Source organism: Melampsora larici-populina, assembly GCF_000204055.1.
Source record: "Melampsora larici-populina 98AG31 unplaced genomic scaffold MELLAscaffold_11, whole genome shotgun sequence".
NCBI lineage: Eukaryota > Fungi > Basidiomycota > Pucciniomycetes > Pucciniales > Melampsoraceae > Melampsora > Melampsora laricis-populina.
Window position 1 is genome coordinate 1,350,934 of NW_006768775.1, and position 15,549 is coordinate 1,366,482.

Sequence of the window (15,549 nt, forward strand, 5' to 3'; positions counted from 1 at the left end):
GCTGCACCAAAGCTCTCTATGAATCCACCTTGGCTATGCTGTACAGATCATCATTTCTACATGCATATTCGATACCTGTCACAGGTGGCGCACGGCCCACCTCTCGATTTTGAAAACGCCTTGATTTCAACCTTTATGAAATTGACTGTATGTATGATCATCACAAAGCTGAACAGAATCCTCATTAGCTGTGTCCAAAGCTCACCCACATTCAAGAAACCCCAGTTGACCCAGTTGCTTTTTAGGCCATAACTTTGTGTATGAAGTTGACATTTGTTGAAAGCTCAGAGCCAAAAAAGGCAACTGGCTCAAGCAGGTTTTTTGTAACCAGGCCAACTTTGTGCACAGCTATTGTAGAAGTGTCAATGTGGGATTTACATATTTTGGAGATGGTAAAGAGCACAGCAGTGTAATTCAAGCATGACACAGCATGGCTTACACATCCTTTGTCATGGCTATATAACATTTGACATGAGCACCTGTAACCTATTCTCATATCTAAGAACTTACTCCCAGTGCCCCATCAAAATCTTCCATGGTTGCTTATGTCAAAACATTAGTAACTCCAAATCACACCGCGGGAATCGACTTGTTTGAAACCCGATTGAGCGGAATTTTGGTGTCCAGGTTTGAAATTTCCTTGAATTGTGAATCTTGTTCACAAATTGTTAGCATTATGTTTGCCGATTTGCCTTGAGTACCCTACAATACATACACATACACATCACTTTCAAAACCTGTGATTCAAACTGTTTGACTACATATCTCAACGCTTATCATGTTCCCGCTGAACTGCTTTTTTTTGGTTGATCAAGGCTTGACAAATGAGGATGAAGGTGAGGAATGGTGAAAGGGGATGTTGCTGTATGATGTGACTGTACATACACGGGGCCAGCCGAGTACAGAGTTCAGCCCGAGGGGAATTGGCAAACATAATGCAAACAAGTTGTGAACAAGATTCATGATTTGAGTAAATTTCAAACCCGGACACTGAAATTAAGCTCAATCGGGTTTCAAACAAGTTGATCCCCGTGGTGTCAGTAGCTCCACACCTTTGACCCCATCATCATGATTCCATAAAAGCCAGTGAAAAATCTAAATTTGAAAATATATGTAAAATTGTCTTTGGTTAGGTTAAAAAATCATTTTCAGGATAAGAATGTGAAGAAGTCTTTTGGGTTTGTATGTCTTCAATTTCTCTCTCAAAAAAAAACTAGATTTGTGGCCAGTCATGGATTTTGGGCCAAAACTTTTGGTTACCAGAGTCTTCATGACATGATCTCATCTTGATTCTTGATCCACTTTAAAGTTTCTTTGTTTTGATTTTCCATTTTTCCCAAGCTAAACAAACACAGATCCTAATTGATCAATCAATCACCCCAAATTCAATAACCTTCAAAACCATGCTTTCAACCAATTTTAAAGTGATTCAAGTGCAAAATACTGTATGTATGGACCTTATTTTCTCTGTTTTGCAAAAAAGAACTCATCCAAACCTGACTTTAGTTTTAATTTATTTCCATCATCTTTCTAAAGATCTCCTGCTTATCCCCCTACCTATCCATATCAATTTCTTAAAAAATTGTAACTTATAATCTTCCTATATAAGGTATATATATATATGTATGTATTTACATCAAACATTCAAATCCAACTTAAACCTCAACAAACATAAAAAAACAGATATTAATTTTTTCAAAAATGATCAAAAAAGATTGAAATCCTAAAGTAATAATAATAATAATAAAAATCATAACAATAAGATAATGATGAGCAATAATAATAATGAGCAATATATAAACTTTTGAATCAAAAAAAAAAAGAAAGAAAATGATGTTTTGGAACCAAAGCAAAAAAATCCAAAACAATTTCAACCCATCATTTCCCCTTCATTCTTCTTGGACGTTTCCTACAAGGAGAAGAAGAAAATCCAAATCCATCCAACGAATCTTTAACTGCTTCAATTGTTTGATCATCTTCATCATCATCATCATCATCATCATCATCAACCTCATCATCATCATCTTCTCCTCCATCATCTTCTTCATCTTCTTGATCTTCTTCATCTTCATCATCATCAGATGAAATCTCAATCACTTTTGATTTATAACTCATTTCAAGTTTAGGTTTAGGTTTAGGAATTTGATGAAGTAGGAAATGATTGGGTTTCAATTTAGGTTTAGGAATTTGATGAAGTTGGAATCCGTTTGGTTTCGATCTAGCTTCTGATCTTCTTCTAGAAGGTGTAGGTGGTAAACCAAGTGGATCTTCTGAACTTTCACGTGACGATCGGTTCAATGGGATCGGTTTGGGATCAATCCATGTGGTACTACGTCGATGAGGTCTAGGTAATGATTTAACAGGTCGACTTGTAGATGGTTTTGAAGGATTCGATTGACTTGGATTGACAGCTTTCAGTCTCGATGGTATAGGCTTCGGTCGATGAGAGTCTTTGGGATTGGTTCGAAGATTGAGCTCATGCTTCAGACGTGATGGACCAGGCCGAGGTTGTCTAGGACAGATGATAGTACTGGGAGTAGGTAAGCAATTAGACTCAAAGACCGGTCTAGGACGTTTATTGGATGAAACCTTTGAGGCTGAGATGGGTGAAAGAGAATGTTGAAGCGAGTTTGGATGTGGGTTTGAATAACGAGGAGTGATAGAAGATGAGCAAAGAGAATGTCGTGAAGAGCTTCCAGATGGATCGGTGCGATAGGTTGATGAAGGCTTTGAATCTTTCCATGGTTCGGATGATGATTCGGTGACGATATCGGAAGCAGTGTAGGTGGACTACAAATCGATGAACGCGAAGACTAGAAAGATTCATACAAAAAGAAAGACGCGAAAGATAAATCAGTTGAGGGAATGGGATCCATTCAAATCAAGAAGACGATCTGATGAATCACTCACGATCTTCGTATAAAGTTGTGATGAAGCTTCACTCTCTTGACTAGTTTCTCTAGGTTTGTTTTGGTTACGAAGTTGTCGAAGATCTATAGATTTTTCTTGAACGCGTTGTTTTAGTCTTTCAAAGAGTGCATTGGTAGCCGTACCATGAATATGTTGAAAAGATTGTAAAGTCGATAGTTTGGAAGGAGAAGATAATTTAGGAAGTTCTGATCGTAGTGAGATCTTTGAAAGGGTGAGTGGAGATGAAGCTAAGCTACGGGTCGGAAGCCGATGATTAGAAGATGTAGGTTGGGTTAGAAAGATGATAGAATCAGAAGAAGATGAAACAGATCCGATCTCATCATCAATCCAATCAGCTTCTTCATCACTACAAGTCGTATCAGATGGAATGATCAAATCGGTTAAAGGTTGATTAGATTGGATTCTTGAAGTGGATTTCTTTGATGATGGCTTTGTCCAAGTTTGAGTTTGATAACGTAAATGATCTTGACGAGTTCCAAGTGTTTTGATAATCTTTCCTCGATCTTCAATGACTTCTAGTTTCACTAGATCTACTACATCATCAGCTTCTTCATCACCATCACCTTCATACTTTGAATAAATCGTTTGTAGATTAGATTGAAAGGTTTTGATGGATTGAGTTCGAAGTGAATCGATATCATCTAAATCTAAATCTTTTAATGAATCTTCTTCTTCTTCTTCTGGTTCTACTTGATGGTCTTCTCGTTCATTTTGATGAATTGATTGATGAGTTTGATGATGAATGAGTTTTGATGATTTACTTGACATTTCTTTCTTAAATCGATTGCAACTTCCAAATCAAAAATCAAAACCAAAACTAATTAAATCAAACTTAAGACCTAATCACACTCAAACTTCACACATCTACTTAACTCAAATTACACAGACCTTTGACGCGTCCATTAAACTCACAAGAAAACCACTTCTCCTGCTCAGCCTCCACTCTGGCTCATAAATCCTCATCAAATCATTTAACAAAACGTCCAGCATTGTATTTCTATTCCAATTAAATCCAACACTATTAACTTTCTACACACCACAGAAAACACTAACAATGTCCAAGACCCTAGTCTCTAAACTATAAAAGAAATCCAAACCACATACAAAAAACAAAATCAAAAGAAAAAGAAAAGGAATTCTTTAAATACATTTTGGAGGATGATAAACTAAATCAACTTGATTACAATCCAACGAATCATCTGAACCTAAAGTTGAACTCAAACCATTCGATGACTTTGTACTTTTATTCACTCCATCTCTTTTTGAATGAACTTCTTCTTGATGGTTTGTAGGTTGACAACTTTCAGCCACACGTTTTATATATTCCGCTTGGAGTTTATGAGTCAAAGTTTGTGGATGATAAAAAATCCAATACTATTCTCAAAACACCAAAAAAAGACTATTAGATTTCTTGATCCATCTTTGGTAGGATTTAGGAAGAATAGACTTACTAATCTGTACTCTGGGTCAGTACATGCTTCTGCCATATTTAAGTTTCTAGGTAAACAAGAATCTGTAGAATGATACCTACATAACCCCCCCCCCCGAAAAAAAAAGAAACCAAAAGAGTATTGAGATGATGATGGAATTAGTATGGGTTTAAGATGAATAGAATTGAAGAAAGTTGCTTACCCAAACCTTCTTGGAGAAGTTTTAATTTCACGATATAATTTAGAAAGATGAATGGTAATGAATTGGAAATCAGAATCTTGTTTCTTAAAATCTTTTAATCCATTCCAAATGAGATTATTAAATTCTTTAAGTTTATTATTATCAAAGCCTGGTGCTATTTTATACAAAAAATATTCAAGGATTTTGATCATTAGCTTTTTTTAAAAAACATTTAAACTGAAATGATCAAGATTTATTGAGATTTGTTGTTTTTTTTAAAAAGAAAGAAAGAAAGATAAGAACTTGACTAACTTAAGATTAAGAAATTCGTAAAACCTGAATCGATTAATCTTTTAGTTTGGTTTAAAAACTTTTGAGATGATGGGATTAATGAAGATAATTGATTAGATTCAATATTAGAAGCAATAAAATCATTATTACCAAAGAATAATGTAACCATCGATCTATGTACATAAGTATGAAAGGAATAAGATGAACATTCAACTTCTGGTATCCGTGGTTTCATACCATCAAAAGTTAAAATAAATATTAGGCGTTACTTACGATGAAGGATCAAATTGATTTTTTTGACACAAGAATCTATCGATTTCCATAGCCATATCAAATGATTTATCCTATCCGAAAAAAAGAAAAAGAGCAAAAAAAAAGAATCAAATTAGATCTTTCAACATTTAAATTTGATCCTTGAGATTTGTATCTTACAGCAGAATGCCAAAGTGTCTTATCAACCGTAGCACCAGAAACAGCATAATTTTTAACATTTGAATGATTTTGTAAAATCTCAATTAACCATTCTGACCACATCTTTCCATTAGTTGGTCTACCTGAAGAAAAAACAAAAAAAACAGTTGATGATAGGACGAATGATTAGATTAGATTAGATTTTATTTATTTTGAGATTAGGATATGATGTTTCGAAGCACTTACCGCCGTAGAATGGACATGAAGTTTTGGGTTTGAGAGCTGGTAAGGGAGTGCCTCCAAGATCGTTTCCTAGATCAGTCCAACTATCACCAAATGTATAAAAAGTCTAATCCGAAAGAAAATAAAATAAAGAAAGAAATGAGTATATGTTAATGAATCTTTTAGAAAATTGTCAACAAGTCATTTTAAATCGAAATCGAAAAATCGAAGTAAATGATTCTGATGACTTACTTTGATCTGATCCAATTGGATACCAGAATTATAATCAACAAATGATTCATCTTGAAACCCACCACAAGAAGGTACAAAATCACCTAAACTAATCGGGCTTTCATTCTTGATTGCTTTTTCTTGTACTTCTACTCCATCTTGACGAGTTTCTAAACGTTTATTAATTTTAATACTTTGAACATTCAAGAAAATCAAACTAAAGAAAAATAAAATATAAAACATTTTTTCCAAAGTAAATGAAAGTGATGAATCAAAAATGAGGATCCCGATCAAAGGGGTTTGACAGAATAGTTGACGATAGAAAAGAAACCGATATGAAGTGAGATCAAAAAGAAGATATAAGTTGTACATACACTAAAACTTTTTCAAATCACTTTAAACATCCCAACTTAGGGTTAAATCTTAAAGCCTTCAAGTTGCCTTGTAGACGCCAGGAGAAAGATGGAAGGAAAGATGATTCGGGTTGTCTAGTGAATTTTGATCTCTCGCAAACTTAACTAAGTCCCACCCGGACCTAACCACCATCTCCCGGGAGGGACTTACACCCAAAGTCGAAAAGTTGGCGTGAGTTCCGTCGGGGTATTTCCTCAAAATCTTATATCTCACATGCTCGCCAATCACAGTAATCAACCCTCATTACGAGTCTAATGAACTTCGAGCGCATCGTCCTGAGCATCAATTTGCCGCTCTCGGCGTTTCCTTATTCATCCCCTGCATCCAGATAATATGATTTATCATTTTGGGGCCACAGTCGGGGCCAAACGCGACTGCGGCGTCCGAAAGTGGAACTTTATCGCCAAAACACCTAAACATCATACAAAACGGTTGGAAGGTTTCAGCCGAACTGCAGTTTCCTGCCATCCACCTGCGGAAACGCGAGATCGACAAGTCTCGAGCATTAGGCACCCCCGTTGCACCACTCACTGATCGCCTCCAGAAACACCATGCTACTCAGGAGCCAATCTGCTACCAGCGACCAACTTTTCAATAAGCCTCCGGCGTCATCTCCAGCTAACCCGTCAGTCAAAGCACGCACGAAGCGGAAGCCAGATTTCCTGGACGGTAACGAAACGACTCTTAGAAAATCTGTTGGCGACTTGTGTCAGGGATTTTATGGATACCCTGCTCGCCCACAGCAGGAAGACACCGTGCTTCCCCTTCTCAAAGGGATCACATCATTTCTATTAGCGGGCACCGGATTTGGCAAAAGCCGTGTCCCAGAACTGTTTTATCTCGCACATGAACCCACATCTAAACCGATCATCCTCAGTATCAACCCTCTCAAGGGCCTCGGGAATGATCAGGTATCGTCGATATTTGATATCGCCGAACCATAATAATGCTACCCGGCTGACATCAGCATTTCAATGCGGCAGGTCATCGAGAAGAAACGTGTCGGCCTCAACGCCGTGAATTTAACCGGCTCCAATTGCACTACAGAGGCATGTAATGCCATCATGAACGGGGATTACAATTTTGTTTATGTGGTAAGTGGCCCGTCCATTACGCCTAACCGACGAAGGGCCTGCTGCTGACCGGAAAGTGTGATGATTCTCGATAATTGCCTCCAGAGTCCCGAGGTGGCATTAACCAACCCGGTATTTGACCGGATGTGGCGAGATCGAAGGTTTCAGGACCGCCTAATCCTCAGCGTCGTCGACGAGGCCCATATGGTCTATAAGTGGGGTCTTGTCGAATCCGGCGAAGCTAAACGTCTCGCCAGCCAGGTTCGTGTATCGGACGGGGGGGTCTTTCGTCCTTCGTATGGAGACCTCGCGCGCAGGTTCCTGTCCACGAGTAGGGTGCCCCTACTTTTGATGTCCGCGACATGCACCCCACAGGCAATTCACCAGATCCTCGTCAATTTGAAACTCGACCCGCGCGACGTCCGATTTGTGCGAGCCAAACTAACGCGACCAGAATTGCGATTGATACAAAGGTCGTTCAAAAGACCGCTGAAAGCATCTTTACGCGGTATAGTGCCTCATCACACTGTGGTGCCGACAGGCGCCATTCCTCCGACCCTGTTGTATTCTGGCACTCAGAACGCTACTTTAGATTATTTGCAAATAATCAATGCATCTCGAGGTCACCCTAAAGAGGCAGGAAATGGTCACTCCGACTTCGCTCGTCGGTACCATGCGACGACTGGCCCCAACGCCAAACTTGATGCAGTCAATGCTTTTGTGGCTGGTTCTCTCGCCATCTTGTGCTGCACTTTGGCGCTAGGGATGGGCCAGAACTGGCATCGGGTTCGTCGAGTCATTATTGTCGGTCGGCAGGACCCGGTGAATTTCATCCAAATGTCAGGCCGTTGCGGCCGTGACGGACGACGAGGATTAGGCCTCCTTTTGGTGGAACATACACGCACCAATGGCAAGAACGTACTCAGTGATTTCCGGACGCCCACAATTCAGTCAGATGACGATCGCATGGACGCCCTGGCGATCACATCGGTGTGTCTGCGAGTGGCACTCGCGGTTGATCTTAGGTGAGCACACATCATGATATATATTGGTTTAATATATCACTGAGGGAGTGGTTTAGTCACGGCTATATTCCCCTATCCGCAAGTGCCACGTCCGTCATAGAGGAGACAGAACGTCAGCGAATCGCAGGAATGCCGCCCTGCGACTGTTCGAACTGTCTGCCCGAGGAGGCCGAAGCCTTATGGCTTGCTCAGCCTGGACTCACCAATGATAATCTGGATATGGCCCTCCGAATGAGCGCAAGCGAACTGGCAGAGGTCATGTCTGCTCTCCCGGAGCCACCGCCGCCGCCGTCTTTCGATTCTCGCACAGTGGCCTTGCCCTGCACGAAGGACGATCCCATTTTGAATTCCATCAAGCTGGAACAGCTAGTTACGCGACTCGACCGAACGTTCTCAACGTTTTTCTATTCACTTTTCCCCAAAGAACCTGATTTGGGGCCCGAATGTTATTTCGACCGCGACATGGCCTGGGATGTAGCCAAAAACATCGATCTCTTACACCAGGCATCGGATTTTGGGGCTATCCTGGCCAGTGAGACCATCAAAGGACAATTTGATGTGCTCTTTGTGGCTTATTGTCAATGGAAAAACGAGTGTGCCACGGCCGCGGTCATCAGTGAGGCGTCGGAGCGACGGAAGTCCATTGCCAAAGCGTCTGGACTTCCGAAGACACCTCAATCGTGTGAGGGCGCACGATTAACAAAGGAAAGGGCAGAGGCCATCCGCACCTCTTTGAAACACGCGCGCGAACAAGCGAAAATCGACAATCAAGTGGCAAAAGCAAATGAGCGTGCTGCCCGCGAAAAGGCGCGGAATGACACCGCTTTAGCAAAAGCGGCAGCGAAAGCGGCACGTGGTCAAGTGTCGAACCGCACGAAACGGCCGGCCGAAGGGCCTTTGGAGCCTGGTCAGTCACGTAGCCGTGCGCTCGAATCGGTGAGCTTGCATGTCCAAAGAATATAATGCTCCACCTCATGATCAATGGGGTAGACTGATGTATTGACATTGGACAGTCTTCGCAACTTGATATACAGGACATCAATCCTCATCTGGCCCCTCCTCACCTACCCAGGTTGATAACACATCGGACGCTCCCCAACGGAATCGAGATGATCGACCCGCGGCTTTGTCCGAGCGGATCAACTTGATCATATTACGTACTCCCACCTTGAAGGCGTTGACCACCGGAGGCGGGGGCCGGGTCCGGTCGCTCTCGGCTAAATGTTCGGCAGCGTAGGCGAGGAACAGGCTGAGGGACGCTGGGGAAATACGGTTGAGGTTACGTTGATACATAATCTTTTGTCCCGCCTCCGACTTTATGAGCTGCATCAATGTGCGTAACTAAGTGGTGGTTGTATTAGCAAGGGCGAATACAACATGAAGTCGGGAGAAATGATGGTGGAGGGGAAACATGCAATAGAATTAAACCTTGACCTACCAAAAGTATCTGATTTGACAGTCGGTTTGTGAGTCGTTCGAGGTCCGTCCCACGCCCCTATGTATGCAGATTCTTGCCAGTTAGTCAGAGGCGTACCAGTTTTGGGAAAGCACGGTACTCACCGTGTTGTTATAATGGTCTTTCAGCCAACCGATGTTAATCTCAAGGTACTCATCGAGAGCTAACCAATGGTTTTCTCGTTCATTCGATGGTATCAGAAGTGAATGTTTGATGGCATTTGCAAGGCTCTTTGGCAGATCTTGTTCAAGAAGTAAGACAATCCGTGGGATATGGCGAGCATAATGGGATAGGCCCGGCAAACCTTGCGCCATTACGGCCCACCTTTTCCAAACAGCCATCAGCCTTCCAATATCACCTGCCCTGCTGGAATCGTGTGCCTCAACTACAGTGGCAAAATCGCGAAGGCGCAACCGCAAGTTGTAAGCGGTGTGATCTTCGCTCTGCCTGGCTTCTTCAATTGACGACTCTGTGAAATAACGTGTCCACACCGTGTCTAACACCAGATCGCAATCTTCGGCTTTGGTCAAGTCGACATCTTTGAGGGAATTGATGACCTCGCTGCATTGGCAACGGAATGAGTCAGTGTTTTTGTATATCCGTGGCATAGGAACTTGAGGCGATCATACCTAAGAATAAATGTCAAGTTCGCTTTATGTACAATCTGACACGATCTCATGATTGTGTTGAAATCTTGTGAAGCAGGTGCTTTCTTATACTCCAAACCCAACGCAAAAGCGCTTCGCCAGACGCCGGTATCATGTTCGTTGGCTGAATTACCCCAGTGGAGGACCCATAGAGCTTTGGCCATGTTCCATGTGGTGTGCGCCCCACCAAAAATCGACAATATCCACTCAATTCCTTCAACCTCGTCGATTGGCGGGAAACGCTTGACCCTCAGGCTCTCCACCAGTTGATTGGAACCTACGTCGCCGGCGGCAATCAACAGATGCTCGGCCAGCTTGTCAATGGGCCATCCCATTTGCCCCGCGATCAAATCCAACACTCGCGTGACCCCTTCCGCCGAGGAGTCCGGCGCGTCCATCATCTTTAAGAAGTGGATGATGGGCTTGTGCATCGTAATGGGATCCAGCGGTGGTGGCCTAATTGGAACTGTCGGTAAGTCATGTGGATCGAGTCCTCCGGGAAGGTGAGCGGTGTAATCACAAAGGGCCTTTGCCAATTGCGCCTTGATAACTAATGCCCAATGTCTTGTGGCCTCAGGTTGAGGGCTGAATAGCATCATGTTTACCGGTTGGCGATCGGCTGCATCCATTGCTTTCAGGAACGCCGCGAGCCCGAGGACATCTTTGCCACATCCAGCAAGAAGACAAGAGCAAATGACCATAAAAAACCCCCATGTCCCATGGAACAGGCGAGCCGAGGTTTCTACGCGGGTGTTATGGATCTTCAACTGGATATCTATGTTTTCATAACAGAGCAACGGCAGTAGCTTGTGATTCGCCTTGAAAACGTCCATCAATTTTTTCTCTTGTAAGAGACGAAGGTGTTCAACCGATTGTAACACACTAGCGCGTGACGTGGTCAGCCCCAACGAATGCAGCCATTCGTGAACCCTGCATGAAACCCCGCCAGCCAAGGCCATTAGGCCATTCGCCAACGATATCCCGTTTGCGCGGCGGTTGCAGGTGACAGCAACCATCTGACATACCATCGTCGGGACCTGCACAGGTACCTCCAAAACGTCAGTCATGACCGGCCATCCGTTAAAATGCATTTGACATCTGACCTTAGCAAGTTTATGTGCTGCATAGTCCGCCGGAGTGCTCTTCACGTACACCAGGCTGTCCATGGCCAACAAGGTAGCCTCATCAACAACGTCTTCGCACCGTAACGGTGGGTTCATAGTTGGCGGAACCTCTGCCTGCAACAAACCGGCTGGTTCGTCATTTTCCACGCCCATCCTGTTCGAGATTCCAGCTGAAATCTTGCGGTGTATGAGGGCATGCAAAAACTTCATTCCGCTGACGACTTGATTGGTCCGATGTAGGTCGGCACTCTCGCTGAAAAAATCTGGTGTGATTTCGTTCGAGCTCACATAAGCACCATGCGGGTATTGGCCACGAGGTAGTTCTTGAGCATTTACGATTGCGGAGGCCTGCAAACAGAGTGAGCTTAAAAACCGCGTCGCAACGTCCCAAACAGATTCACGAGTCTGATTGCCAAACGGACCTCATCTAATATTAACTCCTCCCATTCAGCCTTGCCTTTTTCGCAGCTCACAGCCAACTTTCCTAGGTTCTTCACGATGGACCGCGTTTGCTTGGACCCCATTCCTGCCTTCATTTGTCGGCGCCGGTATACGAGGTCCGGATGATTGGACGAAAGAAAAGTGACCATAAATTCCTTGGGAGTAAAACTGCCCAGTTTGTTCATGAAATCACATATTGAGATAGTACGAGTGACAGTAACCGGAACGCTTGGGTTGGACATGATGTTCTACACACAGGTGGCACTGCGGGATATCGAATTATTTACGTTTAGTTAACACGTAAGATGTAAAGATGTCAAAGGTGTAGAACAACTTTGGGCTAGGCAATGCCTCGTCGCCGATGTCGCCAACACTATGACTCCCAGTAGCCCACAGTCCCTGACGCAATGGCTCCCCGTTGACCAGGACTTCATCGCGTGCTTCAGCCGTGCTAAAACGTGATCGCGTGCTCGACTCGCACCGCTTCTGGGTATGCTATCCTCGTGATACATGTCGGGCTACCTGTGTTGGCTTCGTGCAAGCCAATAGTGCCCTGATTGAATCGGATTGATCCCAAACAATCAATCCGAATGATCCCAATGGGGCAAGGTGAGGTTTTTTGTCGAAACCCCCACCTGGTCCTCCGCTATGGCCAGCGAAATGGGAACTCGTCCACGAGGGTGAAACATTTCCAGAGACGATTCCGCCGAAGCACGGAATCGTCTTAATATGAATATATAATCTCTTGGTTGTCGCTTGAATTTGAAGAGCATTATACTCCTATTCGATTATTCGGCGATGGATCGGGAACATACCGCCTTTCCTCATTCTGAACAGCACCAGGCTGTGACAAACGTCTTAGCTGCCATCCGTGCAGAAGGGATGACTGTTTCATCTTTCCTATTTTTGCTCGATTCCAGCCAACCGCGCGCGCCAGACTTAGAACCCCCCTCACTCGTCGACAAAACTTTTCACGTATATAATTTAATGCTTATTCAAGAGTTGTCTCTATTCAATTTCCTTACAACGTTTCTTGACCTCGCCAATCAAGAATTCCGGATTCATCGTCGACATTGGCGTGGGGCTGACGGAGACTCCCAAACCCTGATCCGCAAGGTGCTTAACCGGATCAAAAGGCTTGTATATACTGATGGCATGGGACGCCGGTTTTGGAACGAGTATATTGAAGGCCAAGTGGGAACATCCTCGTCATCTTCCATTATCATTGTCTTAGTAAGATACGTCACTGATGCCTTTTTGACATCGTCACACTTTTTTTACATGCACGCTATGGGTCTTCACAGCGCGCCGTTTTGACGTGTCGGGGTACAGGCGAGTCAAGGTCTTCTTCAAACATGTAAGCTTCCAACCTATCTGGCCTGCAACGGAACAAAACTAATTACACTTTCTATCACGTATAATGTAGGTGGATGGATCGCGGTGATGCAGTAGGGAAATAAAGGCTTGTAATGCATTATTGTTAAGACACTACCTAGGCGCGAAGTGCATTTTAATCACCAGTTTTATTGGTTTGTCCATAAAGAATTTGACACGCAGCATTTGAAATTCATCTTGGTGAATTGGCCCCGGGTGTGGCCCCAAATCGAAAGTTGCAAGCAACTTTTGACACAAAGGTCTATATGAGACGCCGAGAGCGGCAAATTGATGCTCAGGACGATGCGCTCGAAGTTCATTAGACTCGTAATGAGGGTTGATTAGTGTGATTGGCGAGCATGTGAGATATAAGATTTTGAGGAAATACCCCGACGGAACTCACGCCAACTTTTCGACTTTGGGTGTAAGTCCCTCCCGGGAGATGGTGGTTAGGTCCGGGTGGGACTTAGTTAAGTTTGGATCTCTCGTGAGTTTCTTAGCGACGAATGGGATTTGGAAGCCTTCATCTGTGTGTGTATACATACATACACCTTCAAATTTAAGTCAAGACTCAAGGCTAAAAAGGTTTGGTTGGGTTCAGAAGAATCTTGCCAAGCATTGGATTTGAGTCTTGAAGAGTTCATAACGCGCTCTTAGATCGGTCCGTTCGAAGCTGTTTACAATTTGATATGCCGGTAACCAAAAATATCATCACGGCATGGAACTTGAAGTCCCGGAAAAAGAAAAGTACAACTTGCCATTGCTGACTCCTGAGTGCGCAGATCGGTTTTTGGGTAAACAAACCCGCACCGAATTTGAGTGCAAAGCCCTTCTTGACCTCCAATTCGTCTTAATCGTACACGATCACCGAACTTGATTACACCTTCATATCTTGAACTGTATATCCTCCTACGCAATGTCTCATCACCAATTCATGACTGCTCCTAGCATTCACTGACCAAACTCCCAGTTATCTTCTTTAAGAAATTAAACCGTTCATCAAATTATGAGGAGCATTACTGATAGATGACGGTCATGGCGTATATTGCAATGGATTGAGTTATCGTTCTAGCATACGTGGTTAAATGTTCATAAACCAGTCAAGTTCACTTTCTTAAAGAGGAAGACTAAAATTGAAAAACGTTAAGTCCAATAGGATCGACGAACTGTAAGCTAAATTGTCTTCTCATGATCAACACTTTAACCTACTTTAACAGGCTTCTTGGATATCACCACATTATAACCGACAGCAGATGAAAGATATCATGAACTTGTAGGTCATCACATGGACTGTGAAAGTGACCCGAGAGGTTTACAGAGTGAATCATATTCCAAGTCACGGACCAGGTAATTTGTAACTTGAATGGTTTGGTTTTGAGTTCATATAGATGGTGGATGGGGTAAGTAAAACGCCTTCATCAGATTCATAAAATCAAATCCAACTATGAAACTGTTTTGAACTGCGCTGCGGTAGATAAAATATCGATTTCTCTTGAAAGTCAGCAGCTCACCCCACTCAAATGAACCAAGCCTATCAAGCCCACCAAATCGAATCACCAAGAAATCAATTTACACTACGGAAAACTAAATCTAAGCTACAGTAACAGGACTGTAAATCACCCACTCCATTCTAACCCTACAAATTTCTCGGACCCCTTCTTTGCAGCAATAAACCATCATCCGACAACTCTTTCCAGGTGTGGTCATCAAGAAATAACATCGAAATGTCATACTCGGAATACAAATCAAATAGTCTTTCATTAGAAATTGATGATCAAAGCTATAGAAAACCAAAAGAACCAGAACTGACCCGACTAATGTTCGAACCTACTAATGATCATCAATCCATCACACCTATGGCCGAAACCGAAGCACATTTATCAAACTCATCAACCATAACAAAAAAAAGAAAACAAAAAACCAAATATCAATGTCCATTTCTTATACTTTCTTTAATCATTACTATAATTTGGTTCACGACTACTTTTTTTGAAAGCTTTTTAGTGTTGATTAGTTCATCTGTTGGGTTATGGAATCCGAAACCTTTTAATCAAACTGGTTTATCAATCTCTTATCTTGATGATCCAAGTCAATGGACAACTCTACCAATCCCGATTCCAAGCCTTCCAATTCACTACGAAACCATTCCATCCAACTCCACTAATTCTTCTTCTTCCCATCAACTAGAAGAAAAAGAAGGATGGACAATTGTTCTACTTCATGGTTTAGGTTCAATAAACGCCTCAGATTCGTACTTCATCAAAGATCATCTCATAAACCTTAATCCAACTTTTTTCA

General features: G+C 42.8%; 5 protein-coding genes across 5 annotated transcripts in view; 2 read left to right on the plus strand and 3 right to left on the minus strand.

The window, feature by feature from the left end:
* Positions 1-1,445: 1,445 nt before the first annotated feature.
* On the minus strand, positions 1,446-3,735 carry MELLADRAFT_77344 (uncharacterized protein; the record flags this gene model as incomplete). The annotated part of the gene is made up of 3 exons (XM_007408144.1): positions 1,446-1,909; positions 2,098-2,790; positions 2,911-3,735. 3 exons carry the CDS (start codon positions 3,697-3,699, stop codon positions 1,871-1,873), a joined length of 1,521 nt encoding a protein of 506 aa, XP_007408206.1.
* Positions 3,736-3,904: 169 nt separating this feature from the next.
* MELLADRAFT_74518 (uncharacterized protein) lies at positions 3,905-6,139 on the minus strand (the record flags this gene model as incomplete). The annotated part of the gene is made up of 9 exons (XM_007408143.1): positions 3,905-4,305; positions 4,383-4,458; positions 4,564-4,717; positions 4,855-5,006; positions 5,107-5,177; positions 5,266-5,387; positions 5,491-5,593; positions 5,719-5,914; positions 6,072-6,139. The coding sequence occupies 6 exons, from the start codon at positions 5,365-5,367 to the stop codon at positions 4,072-4,074; spliced, it is 789 nt and encodes a 262-aa protein (XP_007408205.1).
* Positions 6,140-6,662: 523 nt separating this feature from the next.
* On the plus strand, positions 6,663-9,446 carry MELLADRAFT_104963 (uncharacterized protein; the record flags this gene model as incomplete). Its single annotated transcript, XM_007408056.1, has 5 exons — positions 6,663-7,022; positions 7,095-7,205; positions 7,764-7,911; positions 8,310-9,116; positions 9,244-9,446. The coding sequence occupies 5 exons, from the start codon at positions 6,663-6,665 to the stop codon at positions 9,444-9,446; spliced, it is 1,629 nt and encodes a 542-aa protein (XP_007408118.1).
* Positions 9,447-10,562: 1,116 nt separating this feature from the next.
* MELLADRAFT_104964 (uncharacterized protein) lies at positions 10,563-12,119 on the minus strand (the record flags this gene model as incomplete). The annotated part of the gene is made up of 5 exons (XM_007408142.1): positions 10,563-10,589; positions 10,780-10,973; positions 11,196-11,349; positions 11,416-11,784; positions 11,859-12,119. 5 exons carry the CDS (start codon positions 12,117-12,119, stop codon positions 10,563-10,565), a joined length of 1,005 nt encoding a protein of 334 aa, XP_007408204.1.
* Positions 12,120-14,975: 2,856 nt separating this feature from the next.
* The window catches only part of MELLADRAFT_104965 (uncharacterized protein), a gene marked incomplete at both ends in the record, with an annotated part of 1,289 nt that continues 715 nt past the window's right edge, over positions 14,976-15,549 (plus strand). Inside the window, one exon of the mRNA XM_007408057.1 lies at positions 14,976-15,474. Within this exon, the coding sequence (XP_007408119.1) occupies positions 14,976-15,474 (499 nt within the window). The remainder of the gene's footprint in view (positions 15,475-15,549) is intronic.